The 26,184-nt window shown below is 54.9% G+C and overlaps 2 protein-coding genes and 1 long non-coding RNA gene across 3 annotated transcripts; 1 reads left to right on the top strand and 2 right to left on the bottom strand.

Annotated features, from left to right (window-relative positions):
* Window positions 1–357: 357 nt before the first annotated feature.
* LOC120392844 (zinc finger protein RFP-like) lies at window positions 358–9,720 on the bottom strand. Its single transcript, XM_039517525.1, has 7 exons — window positions 9,207–9,720; window positions 6,723–6,818; window positions 6,005–6,235; window positions 4,278–4,300; window positions 3,465–3,580; window positions 2,461–2,520; window positions 358–1,051 (listed from the first exon to the last, which is right to left on the bottom strand). The coding sequence occupies exons 1-7, from the start codon at window positions 9,621–9,623 to the stop codon at window positions 537–539; spliced, it is 1,458 nt and encodes a 485-aa protein (XP_039373459.1). The 5' UTR covers window positions 9,624–9,720; the 3' UTR covers window positions 358–536.
* LOC120392862 lies at window positions 2,511–6,969 on the top strand. The gene is made up of 3 exons (XR_005591808.1): window positions 2,511–2,544; window positions 2,693–2,755; window positions 6,792–6,969. It is a non-coding gene; the product is annotated as an uncharacterized LOC120392862 (long non-coding RNA).
* Window positions 9,721–13,707: 3,987 nt separating the features above from the next.
* LOC120392841 (zinc finger protein RFP-like) lies at window positions 13,708–25,963 on the bottom strand. Its single transcript, XM_039517523.1, has 7 exons — window positions 25,457–25,963; window positions 21,968–22,063; window positions 21,137–21,367; window positions 19,643–19,665; window positions 18,810–18,925; window positions 16,591–16,650; window positions 13,708–14,446 (listed from the first exon to the last, which is right to left on the bottom strand). The coding sequence occupies exons 1-7, from the start codon at window positions 25,871–25,873 to the stop codon at window positions 13,929–13,931; spliced, it is 1,461 nt and encodes a 486-aa protein (XP_039373457.1). The 5' UTR covers window positions 25,874–25,963; the 3' UTR covers window positions 13,708–13,928.
* Window positions 25,964–26,184: the final 221 nt, after the last annotated feature.

Raw genomic sequence — 26,184 nt, 5'->3', positions numbered from 1 at the left:
TTCCCTTTCCTTCCATACTGTCCTTTTCTATTCATTGTTCTAGCCTCACTTCCTATCCCCGTTTATTTCCCTGTGTCTCTCCTCCCTGTCACAGATCATCCCCCTCGGCTGTTCTCTTCTTTCCCTGATCTTATCCCTTCCCCTCGTGCTGATCCTGGGCTGGGAGCCCCCAGTGAGATCTAAGGACACAGATCTGTACAAAAAGCTCCTGGCTGCTGCTGCTTCTCCCCAACCCTCCAAACCCTGATTGATCAATGCTGTGTCCCTGCCACCCCCACCTCCGCCTGTCCCCAGCCTGGCTGTTAGTTCTGCCCCCTGCCAAGCCCCCACCTCTGCCCCTCAGGGCCCCTCCTGCAGCTTCAGGGGTTCTTCCCCCTCCCATCCCTGGGGCTGCAAAGAGGGCGGGGGAGTTGCTTCCAGGGGCCATAGAGATGAGGAGCCAGAGGCTGGGTAGACGAGAGTCCTCCAAGGTCATAGAGACTGGGCTGTGTGTGGCTAGAGAGGCTGATTTCAAGTTCCCCCCTCTGCTGTGTGTCTCAGGGACACAGGCAGAGCCGGGATCCCCGCCAAACCCAGAACCAGGGTCGGATTCTCTCCCCAGGGACGGAGCCCGGCGGGAAAGTGAAGATCGGGGCCTCGTCACCAGCATTGATAAATGTCACCTGCCCCCGGTCACAGTCCAGACAAACCCGGATCTTGCTGGGGACCCAGCTCAGGGGCAGGGGGGTCACAGGGGAGGTGAGAGCCTGGAACTGACCCTCCCATCGCTCCACAGCCCAGATCCCCCCCTCAGGGCTAGGGCTGATCCGTCCCTTCCTCCCCACAGATTCTCTGGCCACCCCCACAACCCAGCATCGCCCAGCCCCCGCCTCCACCTCCCAGCAATGTCTCCCCGAGGTGAATCCCTCACAGCCCAGCACATAGGGCACAGTGTCAAATCTCTCAGGATTGTTGGGCAGTTGCTGCTGCGTGTCTCCCCACCTCACACTTTTCCGATCCTCAGACAGGATGAGGATGGGATGAGCCGTGTCTGGATCCAGAGTCACATTCACTGGGGGAAGAGAGAATCAGAGAGTTAGGGGCAGAGCTCAGCCCTGGGGGAGGCTGGGACCATTTCTCACACTCCCCAGCAGCCCCGTCCTGGCTGGGACAAGCCTTGATCCCAGGAAGCTTCCTCTGTCCTGGGCACTTGAGACTGAGCAGAGGTGTCACTGCAGCTCCTCAGTCTTTGTAATGGCTCCCACTTCATTAGTTTCTCATTTATCACAGAGGCTTCAGCTCCCACATCCCGCTGCTGGTGCTGCCCCATTCCCAGCAGCACAGACTCAGCCAGGAAGGCGTCAGAAGCTTTTATTGAGGGAGCAGAAGTGGCAGGTACCAGCTTTATACCCCACAGGGAAGCTCCCTCCCCTAATGCAGCCTCCACTCCCAGGCCAGGGAACAGGGAGGAAGGGGCAGCAATGGGGAACAGCCACTTAAGACCAGAGAGTAGGAGGTGGCATTGGGTGGGGTAGCCCCATCCCCAGTCCAGAGAGAGGGGAGGAGCTGCCAGCATCACAGGGAGAGCATCTCCCCAATCTAGGAAGCAGTGAGCAGTTCCAGTGGGCGAACCCAGCCCTGCCCAGAGGAAAGGCAGGACGTTGGAGAAGAGCGATGGGGAGACCTCCTGCACCGGGCTGAAGCAGAGGGATGTGGCAGGGAGCTCTGTTTGCGGACGACTCAGTTAAGAATGTTTCTGTTCATCAGAATGGGCATGAACTCAGCACTAAGGGTGGTGTCAGGACTGTTTTTGTGTCCCCGCCCCCTCCGTGGCTCTGACTGAGGCCCTGCCCCCATCCAGCCTGGGAGACTTGCCCGCTATGGAGAGCCCCTGACACTCCATCTGCCCTGGAAATGGGTCCGGGGGCTCTGAGAGCAGCCCCCGGCCCATGTCTCCCAGGGTGCACCACCCTCTGCAGGTGGAGGATCCAGGGCTCCCCAGTGCAGTCCCTGGATGGTGTCCCGGTTCTGGCTTCTGGCCTGGCCAGGGCCTCAGGGAAGGAGGAGCAGGGGTGGGGTCACTGAGAGAGGCCAGCACCAGGGAGAGGTTGGTGCTGCGGGAAGGGGCTGCACTACACAGAGAGGAGCTGATCAGTTGCCCTGCCCTAAGCACAGACACTGCCTGCCATGCTCCACCCCTGCCAAGGCTTGCAGTGTGTGTGGGGGGCAACGTGGCCCTCTTCCCCCAAACTATGCCCATGCTGAAACGTGTCCTGGTCATCCCACCTTTAAAAGTGTGTGTGTGTGTCGTGGGGGGAGACATGGGCCCCTGGATCTCCTTACCGTTTAATGTGTTATTTTTAGGGCTGTGTGTGTCATGATCGCTGTCAGTTTGGTTGGTAACTTTAGCTACAATCTCATGAAGATGTTTTCTCTGGAATTTTCTCACAATTTAAAGGCAAACTTCACCCGCAGACTCACCCTGTCTGTGTGCTCCAAATAATTCTCCCCTTTTTCTCTCCAGTTCAGACGGCAGAGTGTCTTGGGGGAGAAAGGAGAAGAGAGGTGAGATTTCAGACTTTCATATTCATAAGAGCATCCCCACTCTGAAACTGTTTCAAAATTATGACAGAGAAACAGACAGAGAGGCCCAGAGACACACTCAGATTTTTAATATAAAAAGGTCTGAAATCTATTTTCCCATGTCAATCAGGCATCTCTCAGCAATGGAGCCAGCATCCCTGCAGCCTCACAACCAGCCCAGAACCCACAATCTGTAAGTGAGATTTACTTTTCCCCTCATCACCCCTCCCACGCTTCAGACCGCAGTTGGTTTGTTTCATTCACTTACTGCCTTTTGTCGTAACCTAGACCCAGATCATACAAAGACTTTGGCATAAAAGTAACTTTACCCACATAGGTCCCTTTGACACTAACGGAATGTTCAGAGTTTGTGAAATCCTGGCTCTAATTGTGAGCTGTTGGGTCTGTTTACTCAGCGCCTCTACAGAGAGCAGCATGACGGGACCTCGTCCTACATAGAGTGTGGGGGTACTGCTGTGGGCAGAACCCCAAGGTAAGGGGCACTGGGGTCCAGGAGGGACATGGAGGGGCCTGAGTCAGGAGAGACACTGACCAGCAGTGGGCGCTCTGGAGCGGGAAAGCTAATTCCCTGACTGACCAGCAGGAGGCGCCGAACTGCTGAGTGCTCAACCAGTTACACTTGAAGTTTTAAAATCATGATTTAAGGACTTCAGTAACTTGGCCAGAGGTTAGGGGTCAATTGCAGGAGTCGGTGGGTGAGATTCTGTGGCCTGCAGTGTGCAGTTGGTCAGACTGGATGATCATGATGGTCCCGTCTGGCCTTAAAGTCTTTGAGTCATTTCTTAATTTAACAGCATCATCTAAGTGTGAACCAATTGATCAGCACCATTCTCTTCTCAGAGGCTTATCCCAATTTCCATTCCTAGATCCCTTCTAAGTACCTTTGAACTTCCCCAGAATCTCCATTAGCACAATCGTTTTCTGGCAGAAACCACTGACTCGCTCTTCCAGTTGAGGAGAAATCTCCTCTGGCTGCTGGAACTTCCCCTTCTCACACCTGGAGGGAAACAATTTCACGTGATTATATTTTACTGTGTGACTCATTATAAGTTCTGGCTAGTGAGTTGCTGCTCTAATGGGCCTGGAGTTAGAATTCCTCGACTTCTCCCAGCCTCAGAGCAGGTGGAACACAACCCAGGGCCAAGCAACCTTCTCTTCAAAGGTCATTAATATTCTTCAACTCTGGGGACAAAAGGGGAATTGAGTCTCCATTGCCAATTCGCACCTTGGCCTCCATGCTCTGAGGGTCAGGAGGTTCCCAGGTGAAGTGCTGCAGAAATCTGCCTCTAGGAACTAGACTGAGACACCAACTACCCCTTCCCCAGCTCATTTCTCACAGGTCTCCAAACAGCCCTCAGATGGGGAAAGGCTCTTGAAAACTACTGCCCTGGGCTGAATAGTGACCAGTGCCCAGCAGTGACAGGCCCATAGTCCATCCCCACAATCCTGAGGCGGCCAGTCCCCCAGGGATGGGACATCTCTAGAAAATACTTGAGGTCAGTCCTTCCCACTGACTGGAGAATTCCAGAGTCTTCTGTACAAGTGTTAGCACCCCAGGATGGAGTTGATCAGAGAGATTTGTATCCAACATGTGATCTCCCCACACATTTTGCTGTAGAGCCCCGGGGAGATGCGGTGCTACCCTCATCATCAAGCTCTTTCCCAGCATTGTGGAGTGCGAGGGAGCCACATACCTGCTCAAGGTGGTTCTGACATCCTAGAGGAGAGAGAGACAAAAGAATTTCAGTCCTCTCTGACATACACACACAGGGGATTCCAGGGAAGGGATTTAGGAAGTATGGGGGAAGAGACCCTGCCCTGGCCCCAGGGCCATTGATTCCCTGAGCGAATGGGGCTTTTCCATTTTTCATATCTCTGTGGCTCTGCTAAGAATAATACTCACTCAGATGTCAGCAATGCACATGCCGAGTTACACTGAGATCTCCGACTGCTGGACTCCAGTGCTTATGATTCAGCAGCCCGCTCCTCCCTCTGTGGGGGTCTGGCATGTTTCTAATGATGAGTGCCAGTTTCCAATTGTCCCTGGGGGTGCTCAACCCCATGCCCCACCTCCACTCTAAACCTTTCCCCAATGCCACACCCCAACCCAACTCTTCCCACTCCCACTCAACCTCCACCCTGTCTCTTCCTCGCCTCCTCTTGTGAGCTGCCATAAATATTAAGGAAAGAGTAACATAAAATACCTCCTTGCAGCTGTACTGAATCGCTTTACCTCTAAGGGGTTAAGAAGCTCAGATAACCTGGTTGGCTCCTGACCAGAAGGACCAGTAAGGAAAGAAGCTACTTTCAAATCTGGTGGGTTGGGGGAGGTTTTATTTGGCCTCTGTTTGTTTGTTCCCTCTCCTGATAGAGAGATAGACCAAGCAGGTACAACATCTCCTGAAAAGCTACCTGAAATGATCCATATAAGATTACAAAAATTCTAACTAAGGCAAGGAAATGTGGATTGATTTTAGTGTCCTAAAGATAAGGATCTGGTCTGTACTTACATTAAAGGCAATTGGTTGGTATATTATTCTCAAGCCTCCCCAGGAAACGGGGTGAAGGGGCTTGGGGGATATTTTGGGGGAAGAGGGATTCCAAGTGACCCATCTCTGAATTTTTGTTTAAATCACTTGGTGGTGGCAGCAAGGACAAGGAAAGGAATTTGTGCCTTGGAGAAGTGTTTAACCTAAGCTGATGGAATATAAGATTAGGGGGGTCTTTCATGTGGGTCCCCACATCTGTCCCCCAGAGTTCAAAGTGGGGAGGGAATCCTAACATGAGCACAGTCCCTCCCCGCTCCTCCACCTCCCTCCCAGCCAGGGGCGGCTCTACCTATTTGGCCGCCCCAAGCAGTCATGCGCGGGAGGTGCCCCAGAGCCCCGGGAGCAGCGGACCTCCCGCGGGCATGACTGCGGAGGGTCCGCTGGTCGCGCGGCTCAGCTGGACCTCCCGCAGCTGCGGACGAATCACAGGTCCGGCGGCTCTGCTTGAGCTGCCGCAGGCATGCCTGCGGGAGGTCCAGCCGAGCCGCAGGACCAGCGAACCGTCCGCAGTCATGCCTGCGGCAGGTCCACTGGAGCCGTGGGATGAGCGCCCCCTCCGCAGTCATGCCTGTGGCAGGTCCCGTCGTCCCGGGGCTCCGGTGGACCTCCCGCAGGCATGACTGCGGCAGGTCCGCCGGCCCAGCCTGCCGTCCCCCGGGAAAGGGCAGCCCCACGCGCGTGCTTGCCGCGCTGGGGTCTGGAGCCGGCCCTGCTCCCAGCATCTCCTGCGCACAGTGGAACAGCTGATTGCAGCATGCAGATGGTGCTGGAAGAAAGTGGAGGAGTTGATCCGCAGGGCCGATGGTGGGTAGTACTGAGTGGGAGAGCTGACTGTCCTGGAGCACCCACCTATATTTCTTATTCAGTCTCACCTGTAGGAACTGACTCGCTGGCTTCTGACACTTCCCCTGCAGCTCACTGATCAGCTCACTCAGACGGGAAATCTGCTCAGAGAGTTTACTGACATTTTCATTCTGGATCCTCACAATCTCCTCGTCCAGCTTCTCCAGCTGGGCCAGCAGGAGTCGCTCTTGTTCCTCCAGGAACTGCTGCAGTTGCTGAAATTCAGACACAATCTTCTGCCTCTCGGTTTGTGTTTGTTTCTGTATGAAATAGGGCAAGGGCTGGTCAGGGACATGGACGGAGCCCAGGGTCCATTCATGGAGAGCTGAGTGTGCTCTGTATCCCTGTGAAAGGGATGTTTCTCTGTCAGTCATGGTCAGCATCTTCTGTTATTTATGGTCTGTGGAAATTCAGACCCAGAGGAGCAGGAGGCAGGACTCAGCACTACACTGACAGAGACGACAGGGGAGTTAAAAGAAACAAATGTTTTAAAAATGCACAAAATGTCTAGACCCAGTGGACAAGCACTTCACGGGGACATTTGTGTGAATTCAGGCAAGACACAAAGGCTACTCATCAACTGAAATGGAAGCTTAGGGCTTGTCTACACATGAATCAAACCCAGCAATCCATGATTATGGAGAAACACACACAAAGCCCATGTTCACGTAGGCCACACAGGAGTCTGCCTCCAAACAGACCTCCCACTGCCAGTCTCACAGCTGATTCATAACAACAGGCACCTACCAGATATTCCCGGCAATTCCTCTCTCCAGTCACTTTCAATCCCAGCAGCTTTTCTCTCTCTTCCCTCAGAGTTTTCAAGTGGGCCTGGATTCTTTCCTGAAGAAACAGAAATGATTTGGGAGGTTTCATCTGGATAGTTGAGAGGTGCTTGGAAGTGGGTGTTTTTCCACCCGAAACCCAAGATGACTGTGGTTCTAATCACTTTGTGACATCAGGACCACCAAGGAGATGAAACCTCATTAATGGAAACTAGGAGAGTGTCACATTCAGACTCGTTACCAATTCTGCTTCAATGTTTTTAGTAATTAGCAAGAGATCTCAATTATACCCAAGCTTTACTGGTATTTGTGAATTGATTAATAGTACAGAGCATAACAGGGCACTGGAGTCACATGTGGGTGAATCAATAAACCTGTTTTTTGAAGGTTTAACAAACAAAGTGATACAAATCTCAGAAGCCACCAGGGTTGAAATATGGGCTGGGATTTCAGCCCTGAAGCTGCACTGGTTGGGCAGAGCTGGTCTAAGCACCAGGGCAAAACTGAGATGTCGGGAGGCCATTCGTCTGGTTTGAAGCTGCGCAGTCCCAGTTTTGGGGAGCACTGTCCCTGTCCGGTAGGGACTCAGCACTGGACGTGGCTTTGTCTGGTGCAAAAGGGAGAGGAGGAGACTGAGGATGCAGGAGGACACCCGTGAGGGTGGGGGCAGGGCTGGGGTGGCACCTTCATGCAGAATGATGCAGGCGGGTGGCACGCTGGAAAAAACGGTGCTGGGGTCCACACAGGGTGACTGATACTGGTGAGGACGGGCCCATGCAGGCAGGTGTGGGTATATCCGATGTTCTGGGGATGCCTCAGTGACCACCCTAATTAGACAGGATGCAGATTTGTATGAAGAACGGGTTGGAGGTTGCCCCAGTGCTGTCCTAACCCCTCTCCATGGCAATGCCCCCTGGGCAGGTACCCCACGGTCCCATTCCCTGGTAAAGATCCCGGAAGCAGTGCATTCTGGGAGATATCAAAAGGCTGCCTGGTCGGACTAATGGAATCACTCTGGCTGGTCCTTGCCCACGTACACAACAGAGCAGGTCAGACTGGCACTGGTCAGCTCCAGCCTGGGGTTGGTTTTGCTACAACCCAGTGTAATCCCAGTGATACTGGGCATGGACCTGAGCTGTCTGGAGCCCTTTTGTGTGCGGACGGAAGGTGCTCGGGGTCCCACACAGTGTTTAGCCCAGTGATCTCCTCTAGAACAGGCCGGCAGCATCTGAGTTTAACCCCTCATGGAGCAGCACAGGAGTTCAGAATCCCAGTGGGAAACCTCCTCTCCTTGGTGGGCCTGGGACCTTTATCAAGGCGTCTCTCCCTCCTAACGGACACACTTCATCACTGGGTGGGGCTGATGCTAAGATGTCAGCATGGCAAAGTGATTCAGGTCTTGGACTGGGGAGATCTGGGTTCTATGCTAAGCTCTGTCACTGACATGCTGGGTGACTGTGGGCAACTCGCTGCCCCGCTTTGTGCCTCAGTTTCCCTTCCCACCTTTTGTCTAGCTAGACCAGTGGTCATCTACCAGTCGATTGCAATCAACTAGTTGATCCTGGGGATTCTCCCAGTCGATCGCAATCTCTGGCAGCCGTGCGGCACCCCCAGAAGGGGCCAGCTTGCCCCCACAGCCTGGGGTGAGGGCAGGGTTCTCTTCATGGGGCTCCTGCCTGAAAGCACCGTCCCCGCAGCTCCTATTGGCCGGAAATGGGGAACTGTGGCCAATGGGAGCTGCGGGAGTGGTTCCTGCAGAGAGAGGCAGGTGCGTAGCCACATGCTCCCCTCCAGGGGCCACAGGGGCACATTGGCCCCTTCCAGGAGTGGGGCAGGGTTGGGAATTCTGCAAAGAACAGAGGGCCGCCCTTAGCCCCACTGCACTACTGACCAGAAGCTGCCTGAGGTAAGTCAGTGCTGCCCAGCTGGAGCCAGCTTCCCAGACCCCCTCCTGCACCCCCACCCCCTACTCCAGCCCTGACCCTCCTCCCAGAGCCAGCACCTTGTGCCCTCACCTGCACCCCAACCCTCTGCCTCAGCTTGGAGCCCCCTCCTGCACCCCAACCCCCTGCCCCAGGCTCAGCTCAGAGCCCCCTCCCAACTGCAAACTCCTCGGCCCCAGCCCAAAGCCCGCACCCCCACCTGAATCCCAACCTCCTGCCACAGATCGGTGACCGTGAGTGAGGGTCGGGGAGAGCAAAGGAGAGAGGGGGGGTATGGAGTGAGTAGCCCTTCTGTGGGGTGTGTGCAGATCCTGCTTTCAAGATTTGATATTTTGCCTCTGTTGGCACTGCCAGATCATTAATTTTGTTACAGCATCTCCCCGCACAATGAAGACTTTACAGGCTGAATGATGAGTCACACCCGTGACAGGGAACTCTCAGTGAAATTAGCCTGTCATTAAACCCCAGAAGTTAACCCATTAAATTTCACAGCAATTCCCTACCTTGTACTCCTGGGCAGCCTCCTCGATGGGGACCACCGTGTGAGTGCGGTGAGCCCGGGATCTGTCGCACACCACACAGATGGGGGTTTGATCCTCTTCACAGAACAGTTTCAGAGCCTCCTGGTGTCTCTCACACACCCCGTCCCCTCCTGCTCCCTTTACTGCCTGTAAACTCAACTGCTTGGTGATTTCTACCACATTTGCCAGCTGCCTGTTGGGCCTGAGGTTTCCCTGTTGCACAGTTTCTCTGCACTGAGGGCAGGAGGCGGCTGTAGCGGATCCCTCCCAGCACTGGCTGATGCAGGCTCTGCAGAAATTGTGCCCACACTCCAGACTGACAGGACCTGTGAAATACTCCAGACAGACGGGACATGTCGCTTCCTCCTGGAGCCTTTCCACGGGGTTCTCTGCAGCCATGGCTCCCTCTGGGCAGTTTGTAACAGGCTTTGTTTCAAATTCCTGAATTCAAACTATGCCCCGCCTGCAGCAGCAAGGGGGTGTTTCCTTGCCTGAAAATGACTCCTGCTGTTTGCTGAGCAGGAAGGACCCAGCCAATTTTACCCTTGGAGGCTTTAGTGTAAAAATGTACAATCACACCAGTGACAGGTAACTTTCAGTGAAATCAGCATGTAATTAAAACCCCAAAGGGATCCTGGCCTGCAATCAGCCCCTGAGCTGTTGGGGAGGTTCACTGAGGCATGGCCCTGTGAGGCTGAACCTGGAGGAGCAGGAGCTGGGTGTCTAAGGAGTGAGAGTCAGGCTGGGCAGAATTTTGTTTATAATAACTAATTTTGACAGATAATCTTTATTTTAAGCAATTTTTATATTTATCGATTTAAACTTTCACAGCTGCACAACAAACTGGGTTTTAAGCATTTCATTCCAATTAAAATGTTCACGGTTGTGGGAAATTATGGGGGGATCAGATAATATTTTGGTCAGACCAGAACTATTTAATGACATTGGACACTGAGAGTCAAAAATGTTGAAGCTTTAGAACTGTTAAAATTGCCTGTGAGCAGGTAAATCTCCTCCCTCCCCCAGCAGCTCCCCCAGGGCAGTAACCCAGAGCCTCCCCCACCACCACACGGACCGAGGCTGAAAGTCCATCTGATGGTGGCTTAGGGGCCTGTGGAATGTGCTGGGAGCTCAGCCTGGGCCCAAGTGGGGCAGGTGCCCTGTAACGCAACCACTCCCAGCAAGACCCTGCCCCCATTTTCTCCGTTTGTCAGTCCAGGCAGAGAGACCAAGCTCCTGTCCCCCAGGTGAGGGCTGGGGCCCAATGGCCGAGGGTAGCGGGTGTACGGGGAGCTCGCACTAGGGGCTGCAGCCACCATCTGATGTCCGGGGCCTCCAGTTATGGCAGCTGCCAGTGCCTGGTAGTGATGGCGGCGGCTGGGAGCCCCAGGCCCTTTGAATTCACCCCAGCAGGCTGCAGGGCTCCTAGGCGCACGCGCTGGGTGGGTGCAGTGGCACATTAGGGGAAGGTGAAGCCCCGGACCCTGGCAGGAGCCATGCTGGGCGGGGAGGGAGGATAAGCCCTGAACCCCGGCAGGAGCTGCACTGGCCAGGGGTGGGGAGAAGAAGCCCTGGACCGTGGTAGCTGGGCAGGCGGTTGGGCAGGGTGGGTAGCAGAAGCCCTGGACTCCAGCAGGAACTATGCAGGGTCGGGTGGGGGGGCAGAAGATGTGGGGCTGAAGCCTGACCCCCTTCTGTTCAGAGATGGCCTGAGTCCCTCTCCCCTGCCCCCTGCTCAGAGCTGGCTCTAACTCTCAGGCTGTAGAGAAATTCAGCCCAAATCTACTCACCTTGGTATCTCCATTTCCCCCCTCACCACAAAGCTATGAAGGGATTCAGCTTAGGAGGCAGAGTCAGCATTAGCCGCATTTGGCAGATGGGATCTAGGGTACACAGAGGTGAAGTGACTTTCCAAAGACCAAAAATTATACAAACCTGCCGCCTATGTGCAGGGGCCCTGTGGCTGGGGGGCATCCCCCTATCCTGGTGCCCTTGAAGGAGCAGAGTGTGTGTGTCTAAGGAAGAATAGTCAGGCTTGGCAGAATTCTTTATATATATATATACATAATTAACAGATAGTATTGCAGCTAGTTTTAAGCATTTTTTCAATATTTATTGAGTTACATTTTCACAATTGCACAAAACTCTGGGTTTAGCATTTCCGTCCAATTGTTCTCAATTTCAGTTTTCACAGTTGCGGGAAATTATGGGAGGATCCATCAATAGCACGTCAGACCCCAATGATTTAATGTTACTAGACACCGAGATTCAAAAAGTTGAAGCTTTATAACTATGAAAACACAGATGGTTGCATCACCTGTCAAAAGATGCAGAGTCACTGTCCTTCAATCAAACTCGAATAAGTTCTCAATCAGCCTTGTTCTTACTTTGTGTATCTGTAATTACCATTCTCAATTGAAATATTCCAGGTGCCGGGGCACCTGGAGCCCATATAACCTGGCGCCTATGACAGTGGGTTCTTGTTTGTGGGTTGCTAATCAGAGACAGACACTCCTCTGCAGCTCAGATTTAGGCACCTATCCATGAGAGGGGTGTGGCTTAGGACATCCCTTTCCCCCTTGTCGGCATCTCCCATTGGCTAGCTGACATGGCTCCCCGCCTACCGAGGTGGCTTTTGTGAATTGCATTGTAAGGTGCCTGTGTTGCCCATGGATTGTCTAGGGAAGGGGTGTCCAAACTACGGCCCGCGGGCCAACTGCGGCCCGCGGGTCAGTTTTTATTGGCCCGCAGCAAATTCTGAAAATATAATTGAATATGGCCCGCACATGGCGCTTGAGCTCAACTCTGTTGCACTTCTCAGTTTCAACACTAGATGGAGCCAGTCACAGAAAAGGTGCTTCTCCACTAAACAAAATTAAGCAAAGAAAAATAGTTACCACGAGTCACCAGAAATGGCAGCACCGAAGAAACGCAAGATAGCAAGTGAGTGTAGAACAGGGGTGGGCAAACTATGGCCTGCAGGCCACATCCGACCCGCGGGACTGTCCTGCTGAGCCCCCGAGCTTCTAGCCCGAGACTCGCCCGGCCCCTCCCACACTGTTCCCCTCGCCCACCGCCTCAGCTCGCTCGCTCGCTCCACTGCCGGAGCCGGCACAAGGCTCTGCTGTGAGCTCCTTGGGCAGTGCAGCTGCAGAGCCCGGCCTGATCCAGTGCTCTGAGCTGCGCGGTGGCGGTGGTGGCATGTCCTGCCCAGCCGGGTGGCGCGGCTGTAACACTGCCAGCCACTGGTGCTCCAGGCAGCACGGTAAGGAGGCAGGGAGCAGGGTGGGTTGGATAGAGGCAGGAGAGTCCGGGTGGTGGTCAGGGGCAGGGGTGTGGATAGGGGTTGGGGAACAGGGGTTGAATGGGGGCAGGGGTCCCGGGGATAGTCAGGAAGGAGGGGGTTGGATGGGGTGGCAGGGGCAGTGAGGGGCAGGGGTTCTGGGGCAGTCGGGGACAGGGAGAAGGGGTGGGTGGATGGGGCAGGGGTCCCGGGGTAGTCAGGAAGGAGGGGGTTGGGTGGGGTGGCAGGGGCAGTGAGGGGCAGGGGTTCTGGGGCAGTCGGGGACAGGGAGAAGGGGTGTGGATGGGGCAGGGGTCCCGGGAGGGCCGTCAGGAATGAGAGGAGGGGTTGGATGGGGCGGCAGGGGCCCAGGGGCAGTCAGGGGACAGGGAGCAGGTGTGTGTGGATGGGGCAGGGGTCCCAGAGGGACCATCAGGGAATGGGGCAGTTGGATGGGGCAGGAGTCCTGGCCGGGGGGGGGTGGTAGATAGGAGGTGGGGTCTGGGCCATGACCCCCTCCCCTAACCGGCCCTCCATACAATTTACGAAACCCGATGCGGCCCTCAGGCCAAAAAGTTTGCCCGCCCCTGGTCTAGGGAGTTTAGACCCCTGACTCAGCTCTGAGGGTCACAGTGCTGCTGTCCCTGTGATTTTCTCGCTGCCTAAAAATTATGCACTGTGACACTCAGCATTGCAGCACCCGAGTCCCTTCATGGACCGCACCCTGTGCAACCAGTCACCTCTCCGCAGAGCACAGCTGAGCAATTCCTGATTGACATGGGTCTGCACAGGACAGAGACAGAGCACAGGCTGGAGAGTGACACATCACACAGTAAAACCCAAACTCTCTTCCCAGAGGCTCAATATTCCTTGCAGCTGGAACATTAAAGTGGAAGAAACAAGAAGAATTGTTTGCAATGTTTTATTTACAGTAAGTTGCTGGAAAGTAGCAAAATAAAAGGAGCTGAGAAGGAGCTTTAATAACCACAGCACGGCCAGGAGATCCCCAGCTACTGACAACAATGGCAGGAGCTCTGGCTGGGCGACCCCCATGAGATCTAATCCCACAGATCTGTACAAAACACTCCCTGCTGCTGCTGCTTCTCCCACCCCCCAACCCTGATTGATTCATGCTGTGTCCCTGCCACCCCCACCGTCGCCTGTTCCCTGCCCGGCTGTTAGTTCTGCCCCCTGCCCAGCCCCCACCTCTGCCCCTCAGAGCCCCTCTGCCCCTCCTGCAGCTTCAGAGGTTCTTCCCCCCTCTCATCCCTGGGGCTGCCGAGAGGGAGGGGGAGGCACTTCCAGGGGCCATAGAGATGAGGAGCCAGAGGCTGGGTAGATGGGAGTCCTGCAGGGTCATAGAGACTGGGCTGTGCGAGGCAAGAGAGGTTGAGTTCTGGTTCCCCCCTCAACTGTGTGTCTCAGGGACACAGTCTGAGCTGGGATCCCCATGTCCCCACCCAGAACCAGGGTCGGATTCTCCCCCTAGGGATGGAGCCCGACGGGAAAGTGAAGATCGGGGCCTCGTCACCAGCATCGATAAATGTCACCTGCCCCCGGTCACAGTCCAGACAAACCCGGATCCTGCTGGGGGCCTGGCTCAGGGGCAGGGGGGTCTCAGGGGAGGTGAGAGCCTGGAACTGATCCCCCCATCGCTCCACAGCCCAGATCCCCCCCTCAGGGCTGAGGCTGATCCCTCCCTTCCTCCCCACAGACTCTCTGGCCACCCCCACGGCCCAGTATGGCCCATCCCCCACCTCCACCTCCCAGCAATGTCTCCCTGAGGTGAATCCCTCACAGCCCAGCACACATGGAGCAGCGTCAAATCTCTTAGGGTTGTTGGGCAGTTGCTGTCGTGTGTCTTCCCATCTCACACTTTTCTGATCCTCAGACAGGACGAGGTCATGATGAGCCGTGTCTGGATCCAGAGTCACATTCACTGGAGAGAGAATCAGAGCGTTAGGGGCAGAGCTCAGCCCTGGGGGAGTCTGGGGCCATTTCTCACACTCCCCAGCAGCCCCGTTCTGGCTGGGACAGTCCCGGATCCCAGGGAACTGCCTCTTTCCTGGACACCTGAGACTGAGCAGAGATGTCACTGCAGCTCCTCAGTCTTTGTAACGGGTCCCACTTCATTAGTTTCTCATTTATCACAGAGGCTTCAGCTCCCTGCTCCCTCTGCTGGGGCTGCCCCATTCCCAGCAGCACAGACCAAGTCCCCGCCCCCACAAGCCAGGGCCGGCTCCAGACACCAGCCCACCAAGCACGTGCTTGGGGCGGCACCTTGGGAGGGGGCGGCGATCGGGGTTTGTTTTTGTTTTTTTCGGTTTGGCCGGGCAGCGCTAGGGGGCCAAACCAAAAAAACTTGGGCAGCACGGCGCTCGGCGGGGCGGGGATTTGGGCGGCATGACATGACGCTCGGGGGGGCGGAGGGCTTGGGCGGTGCTCGGGGAGGGGTTCGGTGGCGCGGCGCTCGCAGGGGCAGGGCAGCGCTCTTTTTGTTTGCTTGGGGCGGCATAAATGTTAGAGCTGGCCCTGCCCCAAGCGTCGTATCGCCCAAGGCCCCCACCCCTCCCGTGCACCGCACCACGCCACCCAAGTTCCCACCCCCCGAGCGCCATGTTGCCTAAGCCCCCCACCCCTCCCGAACGTCGCGCTGCCCAAGTCCCTGCCCCCCCGAGCGTCGCGTCGCCAAAGTCCCCGCCCCCGAGTGTTGCATCGCGCCGCCCAAGTCCCCGCTGCCCCGAGTGTCACGTCGCGTCTCACCGCCCAAGTCCCCACTCCCCCGAGTGTCGCGTCGTGTCGCTCAAGTCCGACCCCCTCCCCCCAAACGCTGCCCGGCCAAACCAAAAAAACCAAAAATAAACCCCGAGCGCCGCCCCGTCCCAAGGTGCCGCCCCAAGCACATGCTTGGTAGGCTGGTGTCTGGACCCGGCCCTGTGTGGCAGAGAGCTCTGTTCGCGTGTGACTCAGTTAAGAGTGTTTCTGTTCATCAGAATGGGCATGAACTCAGCACTAAGGGTGGTGTCAGGACTGTTTTTGTGTCCCCGCCCGCTCCATGGCCCTGACTGAGGCCCTGCCCCCTGGCCAGGCTGGGAGACTTGCCCGCGATGGAGAGCCCCTGACACTCCACCTGCCCTGGACATGGGTCCATGGGCCTTTGGCAGCAGTCCCCAGCCCATGTCCCCACTCCCCGGGGTGCACCACCCTGGGCAGGTGGAGGATCCAGGGCTCCCCAGTGCAGTCCCTGGATGGCAGCCTGGTTCTGGCTTCTGGCCTGGCCAGGGGGCAGGGCCTCAGGTAAAGAGGAGCAGGGGTGGCGCCACTGAGAGAGGCCAGCACCAGGGAGAGATTGGTGCTGCGGGTAGGGGCTGCACTACATAGTGTGGCAAAGTACCTTCTCAGTCTCCCCAGCCTCTGCTGTTTTTAGCCCTGGTGAGACAGGCTTGAGTAATGCAGTCCCCCTTAGGACTCAGGGGAAGTCTGTTCCCTGTCTCTCCACCAGTCTTGTTTAAAGTATTTTTACCCTGCTTTGTGGGAGAGCGTACTGCCTGGAGAGGCTCGCTGCCTTGCTGCTCCAACACTCCTGGCAGCCGGGCTCCTTCTCCCTCTGCTCCCCCTCAGTTGATTCTAATTTGCTACCCTTTCTCAGCTGAACCTGACTGATCTGTAGTTGCCTCCCAGTTGATAAGGAGGAGGGCCTTTTAACCCTCTGGGACTGACTCCTACTCCCCGGCTTGCAACTGTCTGTCCTGAGTTTATCACAATAGATAGGAGCTGCTCAGCTGCCCTGCCCTAAGCATAGATACTGCCTGCGATGCTCCACACCTGCCCAAGGCAATGTGGCCCTCTATCCCCAAACTATGCGCATGCTAAAAAGTGTTCTGGTCATCCCATCTTTAAAAGTGTGGGGGTGGGGGGGGAGACATGGGCTCCTGGATCGCCTTACCGTTTAATGTGTTATTTTTAGGCTGTATGTGTCATGGTCGCTGTCAGTTTGGTTGGTAACTTTAGCTACAATCTCATGAAGACGTTTTCTCTGGAATTTTCTCATAATTTAAAGGCAATCTTCACCCGCAAACTCACCCTGTCTGTGTGCTCCAAAGAATTCTCCTCTTTTTCTCTCCAATTCAGACGGCAGAGTGTCTTGGGGGAGAAAGGAGAAGAGAGGTGAGATTTCAGACTTTCATATTCATAAGAGCATCCCCACTCTGAAACTGTTTTATAATTATGACAGAGAAACAGACAGAGAGGCCCAGAGACACACTCAGATATTTAATATAAAAAGGTCTGAAATCTATTTCCCCTCTCAATCAGGCATCTCTCAGCAATGGAGCCAGCAGCCTTGCAGCCTCACAACTATCCCAGGACACACAATCTGTAAGAGATTTACTTTTCCCTCCTCATCCCCTCCCTCCCTTCAGACTCCAGTTGCTTTGTCTCATTCACTTACTGCCTTTTGTCGTAACCTAGACCCAGAGCCTGCAAAGACTTTGGCATAAAAGTAATTTTACCCGCTTTGGTCCCTTTGACACTAACGGGATGTTCAGAGTTTGTGAAATCCTGGCTCTAATGGTGAGCTGTTGGGTCTCAGTTTCTCCACAGAGAGGAGCATGATGGGGCCTTCTCATCCATAGGCAGAAATTGGAATAATAATATCATTTTATCCATGTGGACACTGAGGCGGAGGAAGGCTGGCTCCATGGACCAGATTCACCTTTGTACCCACAAAAGGAGAGAGGGGAGGGGCCATTTGTGACTCTGCTATTCAGTGGCTGCAGGGGCCGGTGCAGACCTTGGCACAAGTAGAGGAAGTTTTGAAGCCAGCCAGAGCTACATCCCTATGACAATGGCCCCCGTGTGTTTAGGCCACTGTGCAGAGTGTCTGAGGCCCAGCTTTCAACGGCCCATGTCGCTCTGTCCCTTGTCCACCTGCTCTCTCTTCCACCTGCCCTCACCACCCCCACCCCATTCCCAGCCCTCTCAGGAACCCGCCTTGTGCCTGTAGCTGCTGGGGAGGAGGCACAAGAGGCGCCTGTGCTGGAGGGATCCCTCGCCGTGGGGGAGGGGCTTTCTCCTTCCCTCCAGCCCATTTGGCAGAAACTAGCTGCAAATGGGACCAGAGCTCAGAGATGTGCTGGATCCACCTTTGAGAAATGTGCCCCATGGCTGGTGATGGGGCAGTAGACAGGGAGGGCTCTGAGCTATAGAGAGTTCTTTGCCGCATGTCTGGCTGTTGGGTTTTGCCAAAATACTCGGTATCCAACTGACAACCATATCTGGGGTGGGGAAGGAATTTCCCCCCAAGTCACATTGACAGAGAGCATGGGGATTTTTTTCCTTCCTTCCTCTGTAGCCTGGGGCACGGGTCAGTTGCAGTTTTAACCTAGAATCAATGGTGGATTCTCTGTAACTTGTGTAGCGGGGCAGTTATCACCCTCCTGGGATAAAAGGAGGTAAAAGGTGAAAAGCAGCTGAGGTCAGCTGACTGGGGAGGCAGCCACAGCTGGGGCCACACCCAATTAGGTCACAGCTGGCCCTGATCAAAGGGCTGGGAGCTAGGCAGGCAAGAGTCTCACTGCAGGGCTGCCTGGGAGCACAGGGTACCTTACACAGAGCAGGGCTGGGCCGGGGCAGGCAGAGCTGGGGAGCTCTGGCCTGGCAAGTCCCCAGGCTGAGGCCTTGTTAAGGGCCAGGGATGGTACTAGGGTTAGAAAGGCAGTAGGTCCAACCCCTTTGCTAATGATGAGTGGACATTGTGGATTGCAGGCTGCCCCAGAGAAAGGGGCTAGATGACTGGCAGTAACCACTGAGGCAAGGTGGGTATAGAGGGTTGGGATGCCCCTGGGAGAGGAGACCCAGAGTGTGGGGGTACTGCTGTGGGCAGAACCCCAAGGGAAGGGGCACTGGGGTCCAGGAGGGACATGGAGGGGCCTGAGGCGGGAGAGACACTGGCCAGCAGTGGGCGCTCTGGAGCGGGAAAGCTAATTCCCTGACTGACCAACAGGAGGCGCCGCACTGCTGAGTGCTCAACCAGTTACACTTGAAGTTTTAAAATCATGATTTAAGGACTTCAGTAACTTGGCCAGAGGTTAGGGGTCAATTGCAGGAGGGGGTGGGTGAGCTTCTGTGGCCTACAGTGTGCAGTTGGTGAGACTGGATGATCATGATGGTCCCTTCTGGCCTTAAAGTCTTTGAGTCATTTCTTATTTTAACAGCATCATCTAAGTGTGAACCAGTTGATCAGCACCATTCTCTTCTCAGAGGCTTATCCCAATTTTCATTCCTAGATTCCTTCTAGGTACCTTTGAACTTCCCCAGAACCTCCATTAGCACAATCGTTTTCTGGGAGAAACCACTGACTCGCTCTTCCAGTTCAGGAGCAATCTCCTCTGGCTGCTGGAACTTCCCCTTCTCACACCTGGAGGGAAACAATTTCACGTGATTATATTTTACTGTGTGACTCATTATAAGTTCTGGCTAGTGAGTCGCTGCTCTAATGGGCCTGGAGTTAGAATTCCTCGACTTCTCCCAGCCTAAGAGCAGGTGCAACACAGCCCAGGGCCAAGCAACCTTCCCTTCAAAGTTCATTAATATTCTTCAACTCTGGCCTGGAGAGACCAGCTCTGGGGACAAAAGAGGAATTGAGTCTCCATGGCCAATTCGCTCCTTGGCCTCCATTCTCTGAGGGACAGGAGGTTCTCAGGTGAAGTGCTGTAGAAATCTGCCTCTAGGAACTAGACTGAGACACCAACTCCCTCCTCCCCAGCTCATTTCTCACAGGTCTCCAAACAGCCCTGAGATGGGGAAAGGCTCTTGAAAACTACTGCCCTGGGCTGAATAGTGACCAGTGCCCTGCAGTGACAGGCCCATATTCCATCTCCACAATCCTGAGGCAGCCAGTCCCCCAGGGATGTGACATCTCTACAAAATACTTGAGGTCAGCCTTTCCCACTGACTGGAGAATTCCAGAATCTTCTGTACAAGAGTGAGCACCCCAGGATGGAGCTGATCAGAGAGATTTGTATCCTACATGTGATCTCCCCACACATTTTGCTGTAGAGCCCCGGGGAGATGCGGTGCTACCCTCATCATCAAGCTCTTTCCCAGCATTGTGGAGTGCAAGGGAGCCACATACCTGCTCAAGGTGGTTCTGACATCCTAGAGGAGAGAGAGACAAAAGAATTTCAGTCCTCTCTGACACACACACACAGGGGATTCCAGGGAAGGGATTTAGGAAGTATGGGGGAAGAGACCCTGTCCAGGCCCCAGGGCCATTGATTCCCTGAGCTAATGGGGCTTTTCCATCTTTCATATCTCTGTGACTCTGCTAAGAATACTCACTCAGATGTCAGCAATGCACATGCCGAGTTACACTGAGATCTCCGGCTGCTGGACTCCAGTGCTTATGATTCAGCAGCCCGCTCCTCCCTCTGTGGGGGTCTGGCATGTTTCTAATGATGAGTGCCGGTTTCCAATTGTCCCTGGGGGTGCTCAACCCCATGCCCCACCTCCACTCCAAAACTTTCCCCAATGCCACACCCCAACCCAACTCTTCCCCCTCCCACTCAACCTCCACCCTGTCTCTTCCTCGCCTCCTCTTGTGAGCTGCCATAAATATTAAGGAAAGAGTAACATAAAATACCTCCTTGCAGCTGTACTGAATCGCTTTACCTCTAAGGGGTTAAGAAGCTCAGATAACCTGGTTGGCTCCTGACCAGAAGGACCGATAAGGAAAGAAGATACTTTTAAATCTGGTGGGTTGCGGGAGGTTTTGTTTGGGCTCTGTTTGTTTGTTCCCTCTCCTGATAGAGAGATAGACCAAGCAGGTAAAACATCTCCTGAAAACCTACCTGATATGATCCATCTAAGATTACAAAAAGTCTAAATAAGGCAAGGAAATGCGTTAGGTGTTTTTTTTTGTTTTAGCTTGTGAATTTTCCCTATGCGAAGAGGTAGTTTTATTCCTGTTTTTGTAACTGTGAAGCTGAATCCAGAGGGGAGTCCTCTATGTTTTAAGTCTTTTTATTACCCTGTAAACTTACCTTCTATCAATGATTTTGCAGGTGTGATTCTTGTAATTTTTCTTTATAATAAAGTTCTTCTTTTAAGGACCTGATTGATTTTAGTGTCCTAAAGATAAGGATCTGGTCTGTACTTACATTAAAGGCAATTGGTTGGTATATTATTCTCAAGTCTCCCCAGGAAAGGGGGTGAAGGCGCTTGGGGGGATATTTTGGGAGGACAAGTGACCCATCTCTGAATTTTTGTTCAAAATCAGTTGGTGGTGGTGGCAGCAATACCTTCCAAGGACAAGGAAAGGAATTTAGGCCTTGGGGAAGTTTTTAACCTAAGCTGAAGGAATATGAGAAAAGGGGGTCTTTCATGTGGGTCCCCACATCTGTCCCCCAGAGTTCAAAGCGGGGAGGGAATCCTAACATGAGCACACTCCCTCCCTGCTCCTTCCCCTCCTTCCAAGCATCTCCTGCACACAGTGGAACAGCTGACTGCAGCAGGCAGATGGTGCTGGAAGAAGGGGGAGGAGTTGATCGGCAGGGCTGACAGTGGGTAGCACTGAGGGGGAGAGCTGGCTGTCCTGGAGCACCCACCTATGTTTCTCAATCAGTCTCACCTGTAGGAATTCACTCGCTGGCTTCTGACACCTCCCCTCCAGCTCACTGATCAGCTCACTGAGATGGGAAATCTGCTCAGAGAGTTTACTGACATTTTCATTCTGGATCCTCACAATCTCCTCATCCAGCTTCTCCAGCTGGGCCAGCAGGAGTCGCTCTTGTTCCTCCAGGAACTGCTGCAGTTGCTGAAATTCAGACACAATCTTCTGCCTCTCGGTTTGTGTTTGTTTCTGTATGAAATAGGGCAAGGGCTGGTCAGGGACATGGATGGAGCCCAGGGTCCTTTCATGGAGAGCTGAGTGTGCAGGAGGGTGATTTTCTGTGAAAATCCTACAATTTCTGACATTTGACTCTACCCTTTGGGTACTAGGCAGGGGATTCTCTCACACCTTCCCCTTTGGCCCCGGTATCCCCCTGAAAGGGAAGTTTCTGTCAGTCATGGTCAGCATCTTCAGTTATTTATGGTCTGTGGAAATTCAGACCCAGAGCAGCAGGAGGCAGGACTGAGCACTACACTAACAGAGACGTCAGAGGAGTTAAAAGAAACAAACGTTTTAAAAATGCACAAAATGTCTAGACCCAGTGGACAGCACTTCACAGGGACATTCAGTTCACTTGGGGGGATTTCTGGGTAAGCCACAAAGGCTACTCATCAATTGAAAGGGAAGCTTAGGGCTTGGGTTTGATTCTACACGTGAATCAAACACAACAATCCATGGTCATGGAGAAACACACATATAAGCCCATGTTTACCAAGGCCACACAGGAGTTTGCCTCCAAACAGACCTCCCACTACCAGTCCCTGCTGGTTCATAACAACAGGCACCTACCAGATACTTCTGGCTATTCCCCTCTCCAGTCGCTTTCAATCCCAGCAGCTTTTCTCTCTCTTCCCTCAGAGTCTTCAAATGGGCCTGGATTCTTTCCTGAAGAAACAGAAATGATTTGTGCGGTTTCATCTGGATAGTTGAGAGGTGCTTGGAAGTGGGTGTTTTTCCACCCAAAGCCCAAGATGACTGTGGTTCTAATCGCTTTGTGACATCAGGGCCACCAAGGAGATCAAACCTCATTAATAGAGACTGGGAGCGTGTCACATTCAGACTCATTACCAATTCCGGTTCAGTGTTTTAGTAATTAGAGATTTCAGTTATAACCAAGCTTTACTGGTATTTGTGAACTGATTAGTGGTACAGAGCATAACAGGGCACTGGAGTTACATGGGGTGAATCAATAAACCTGTTTTGTAGAAGGTTTAAAGAACCAAGTGATACAAATCCTCGAAGCCACCCGGGTTTCACCCTTGAAGCCCTGGGGACTGCACTGGTTGGGCAGAGCTGGTTTAAGCATCAGGGCAAACCCCATGAGACTTTGGGAGGCCATTCGTCTGGTTTGAAGCTGCGCAATCCCAGTTTTGTGGAGCACTGTCCCTGTCCGGCAGGGACCCAGCACTGAACGTGGCTTTGTCTGGTGCAAAAGGGAGAGGAGGAGACTGAGGATGCAGGAGAACACCCGTGAGGGTGGGGGCGGGGCTCGAGGTGGCACCTTCATGCAGAATGATGCAGGTGGGGACACGCTGAAAAAAACGGTGGTGGGGTCCACACAGGGTGACTGATACTGGTGAGGACGGGCCCATGCAGGCAGGTGTGGGCATGTCCGAAGTTCAGGGGATGCCTCAGTAATCACCCTAATTAGACATGATGCAGATTTGTATAAAGAATGGCTTTGGGTTTGCCCTACGACTGTCCTAAAGCCTTTCCATGGTGATGTCCCCTGGGCAGAGGCCCCACTGTCCCATTCCCTGGTAAAGATCCCGGAAGCAGTGCATTCTGGGAGATTTCAAAAGTCTGCCTGGTGGGACTCATGCAGGGGTTTCAAACTCAAATGACCACGAGGGCCACATGAGGACTAGTACATTGGCCTGAGGGCCGCATTACTGACACCTCCCCACACCGCCCTCGGCCCCGCCCTCACTCCACCCCTTCCCTGCCCCCATTCCAACCCCTTCCCCAAAATCCCCACTGCAACTCCGCCCCCTCCCTGCCCCCAGGGGGTGCAGGAGGGGTGTGGGGTGAGGCAGGGGCTCAGGGCAGGGAGTTGGGGTGGGGGGTGCAGGAGGGATGAAGGGTGCAGCAGGGGGTCAGGGCAGGGAGTTAGGGTGCAGGAGGGGTGTGGCAGGGGGCTCAGGGCAATGGGTTGGGGTGCAAGGTGCAGCAGGGGGTTCAGGGCAGGAGGTCAGGTGCAGAGTGCGGCAGGTAGCTCAGGGAAGGGGGTTGGGGTGCAGGAGGGGTGCAGCAAGGGGCTCAGGGCAGGGGGCCAGAGTGCAGGGTACAGCAGGGGGTCGGGGTGCGGCAGGAGGTTCAGGGCAGGGAGTTGAGGTGCAGGAGGGGTGTGGCAGGGGGTCAGGGTGCAGGAGGGATGCGGCAGGGGGCTCAGGGCAATGGGTTGGGGTGTGGGGTATAGCAGGGGGTCAGGGCAGGGAGTTGGGGTGCAGGAGGGGTGTGGCAGGGGGTCGGGGTGCAGGATGCGGCAAGGGGCTCAGGGCAGGAGGTTCGACTGCAGGAGCAGTTCGGGGGGCGGGCTCTGGCCCAGCGTGCACCGGGGGAAGGGCAGGCTCTGCCTGCCCTGCCCCTGCGCCACTCCGGGAAGCCGCTGGAACGTGTGGGAGCAGGGGCACGGGGTGGGTGTGTCTCTGTTGCTTCAGGCACTGCCCCCAACATCTCCCATTGGTTGGGAACGGGGAACCGCAGCCAATGGGATCTGCTGCGGGTGGTGCCTGAAGCAACAGCAACACACACACCCCTGCGCCTCTGCTCCCCCAGGTTCCGTCCGCTTCCCGGAGCGGCGCCGGGGCAGAGCCGGCCGACAGGAAGGGAACCTGCCCTGCCCCTGGTGCGCGTGGGGCCGGAGCCGCTCTAGATAAACGCTAGGGGGAGGCCGCGAGGAGCTCGCGGGCCACAGGAAATAATCTCGCAGGCACGTGTTTGAGACCACAGACTAATGGAACCACTTTGGCTGGTCCTTGCCCACGTACACAACAGAACAGGTCAGACTGGCACCAGTGAGCTCCAGCCTGGGGTTGGTTTTGCTACAACCCAGTGAAATCCCAGTGGTACTTGGCATGGACCTGAGCTGTCTGGAGCCCTTTTGTGTGCGGACTGAAGGTGCTCGGGGTCCCACACAGCGTTTAGCCCAGTGATCTCCTCTAGTGCAGGCCGGCAGCATCTGAGTTTAATCCCTCGTGGAGCAGCACAGGAGTTCAGAATCCCAGTGAGAAACCTCCTCTCCCTGGTGGGCCTGGGACCCTTATCAAGGCGTCTCTCCCTCCTAACGGACACAATTCATCACTGGGTGGGGCTGATGCTAAGATGGCAGCATGGCAAAGTGGTTTGGGCCTTGGACAGGGTCTAAGGACATCTGGGTTCTATGCTAAGCTCTGTCACTGACATGCCGGGTGACTGTGTGCAACTCACTGCCCCAGTTTGTGCCTCAGTTTCCCTTCCCTGCCTGCCCCAACCGTGCCGCACTCCCAGACGTGGCCAGCATGTCCCCACAGCCTGGGGTGAGGGCAGCTTTCTCTTCACGTGGCTCTCGCGTGCAAGGACCATCCCCACAGCTCCCATTGGCCAGAAATGGGGAACTGTGGCCAATGGGAGCTGCAGGAGTGGTTCCTGCAGAGAGGGGCAGCGTGTGTAGCCACATGCTCCCCTCCAGGGGCCACAGGGGCACATTGGCCCCTTCCAGGAATGGCGCAGGGTTGGGACAGGCAGGGAGCCTGCGTTAGCCCCACTGCACTACTGACCGGGAGCCACCTGAGGTAAATCAGTGCTGCCCAGCTGGAGCCAGCTTCCCTCACCCCCTACTGCCCCCCAACCCCCTACTCCAGCCCTGACCCTCCTCCCAGAGCCAGCACCCTGTGCCCTCACCTGCACCCCAACCCTCTGCCCCAGGCTCAGCCCAGAGCCTCCTCCCAGACTGCAAACCCCTCGGCCCCAGCCCAGAGCCTGCACCCCCACCTGAATCCCAACCTCCTGCCACAGACCGGTGAACGTGAGCGAGGGTGGGGGAGAGCAATGGAGGGGAGGGGCATGGAGTGAGCGGTGCTTCTGAGCGGGGGGTGGGGGTGTAGATCCTGCTTTCAAGATATTTTGCCTCTGTTGCTATAACAAAATTAATGGTCAGGCAGTGTGGCATCTCCCCACACAAGGAAGACTTTACAGAGCTGAATGATGAGTCACACTTGTGACAGGGAACTCTCAGTGAAATTAGCCTGTCATTAAACCCCCAAAGTTAACCCATTAAATTTCACAGCAGTTCCCTACCTTGTACTCCTGGGCAGCCTCCTGTATGGGGACCACCGTGTGAGCGCGGTGAGCCTGGGACTCTCTGCAGATCACACAGATGGGGGGTTGATCCTCTTCACAGAACAGTTTCAGAGCCTCCTGGTGCCTCTCACACACCCCGTCCCTTCCTGCTCCTTTTGCTGCCTGTAAGCTCAACTGCTTGAAGAGTTCTAGGATATTTGCCAGCTGCCTGTTGGGCCTGAGGTTTCCCTGTTGCACAGTTTCTCTGCACTGAGGGCAGGAGGCAGCTGTATCGGATCCCTCCCAGCACTGGCTGATGCAGGCTCTGCAGAAATTGTGCCCACACTCCAGAGTGACAGGTTCTGTGAAATACTCCAGACAGATGGGACATGTCGCTTCCTCCTGGAGCCTTTCCACGGGGTTCTCTGCAGCCATGGCTTCCTCTGGGCAGTTTGTAACAGGCTTTGTTTCAAATTCCGGAATTCACACTATGCCCCGCCTGCAGCAGCAAGGGGGTGTTTCCTTGCCTGAAAATGACTCATGCTGTTTGCTGAGCAGGAAGGACCCAAACAATTTCACCCCTGGAGGCTTTAGTGTAAAAATGTACAATCACACGGGTGACAGGTAACTTGCAGTGAAATCAGCATGTAATTAAAACCCCAAAGGGCTCTCGGCCTGCAATCAGCCCCTGAGCTGGTGGGGAGGGTCACTGGGGCATCCACCTGTGAGGCTGAACCTGGAGGAGC

This window comes from Mauremys reevesii, unplaced genomic scaffold (assembly GCF_016161935.1).
Source record: "Mauremys reevesii isolate NIE-2019 unplaced genomic scaffold, ASM1616193v1 Contig12, whole genome shotgun sequence".
Classification (NCBI taxonomy): Eukaryota; Metazoa; Chordata; order Testudines; family Geoemydidae; genus Mauremys; species Mauremys reevesii.
Note: the sequence above shows the minus strand (reverse complement) of the source record. Positions and strands in the feature narration are given on the sequence as shown.

What these genes read in the sequence shown, in the direction of transcription:
- LOC120392841 (XM_039517523.1), bottom strand. Translation starts at nt 25,873, where the DNA reads ATGGCTGCAGAGAACCCCGTGGAAAGGCTCCAGGAGGAAGCGACATGT. An exon ending in CAGCGAGTGAATTCCTACAG is followed by an intron (nt 19,666 to 21,136) that starts GTGAGACTGATT and finishes TCTCTCCTCTAG; the next exon opens with GATGTCAGAACCACCTTGAG. An exon ending in GGTTCTGGGGAAGTTCAAAG is followed by an intron (nt 16,651 to 18,809) that starts GTACCTAGAAGG and finishes TTCTCCCCCAAG; the next exon opens with ACACTCTGCCGTCTGAATTG.
- LOC120392844 (XM_039517525.1), bottom strand. Translation starts at nt 9,623, where the DNA reads ATGGCTGCAGAGAACCCCGTGGAAAGGCTCCAGGAGGAAGCGACATGT. An exon ending in GATTCTGGGGAAGTTCAAAG is followed by an intron (nt 2,521 to 3,464) that starts GTACTTAGAAGG and finishes TTCTCCCCCAAG; the next exon opens with ACACTCTGCCGTCTGAACTG. An exon ending in ATTTGGAGCACACAGACAGG is followed by an intron (nt 1,052 to 2,460) that starts GTGAGTCTGCGG and finishes CTCTTCCCCCAG; the next exon opens with TGAATGTGACTCTGGATCCA.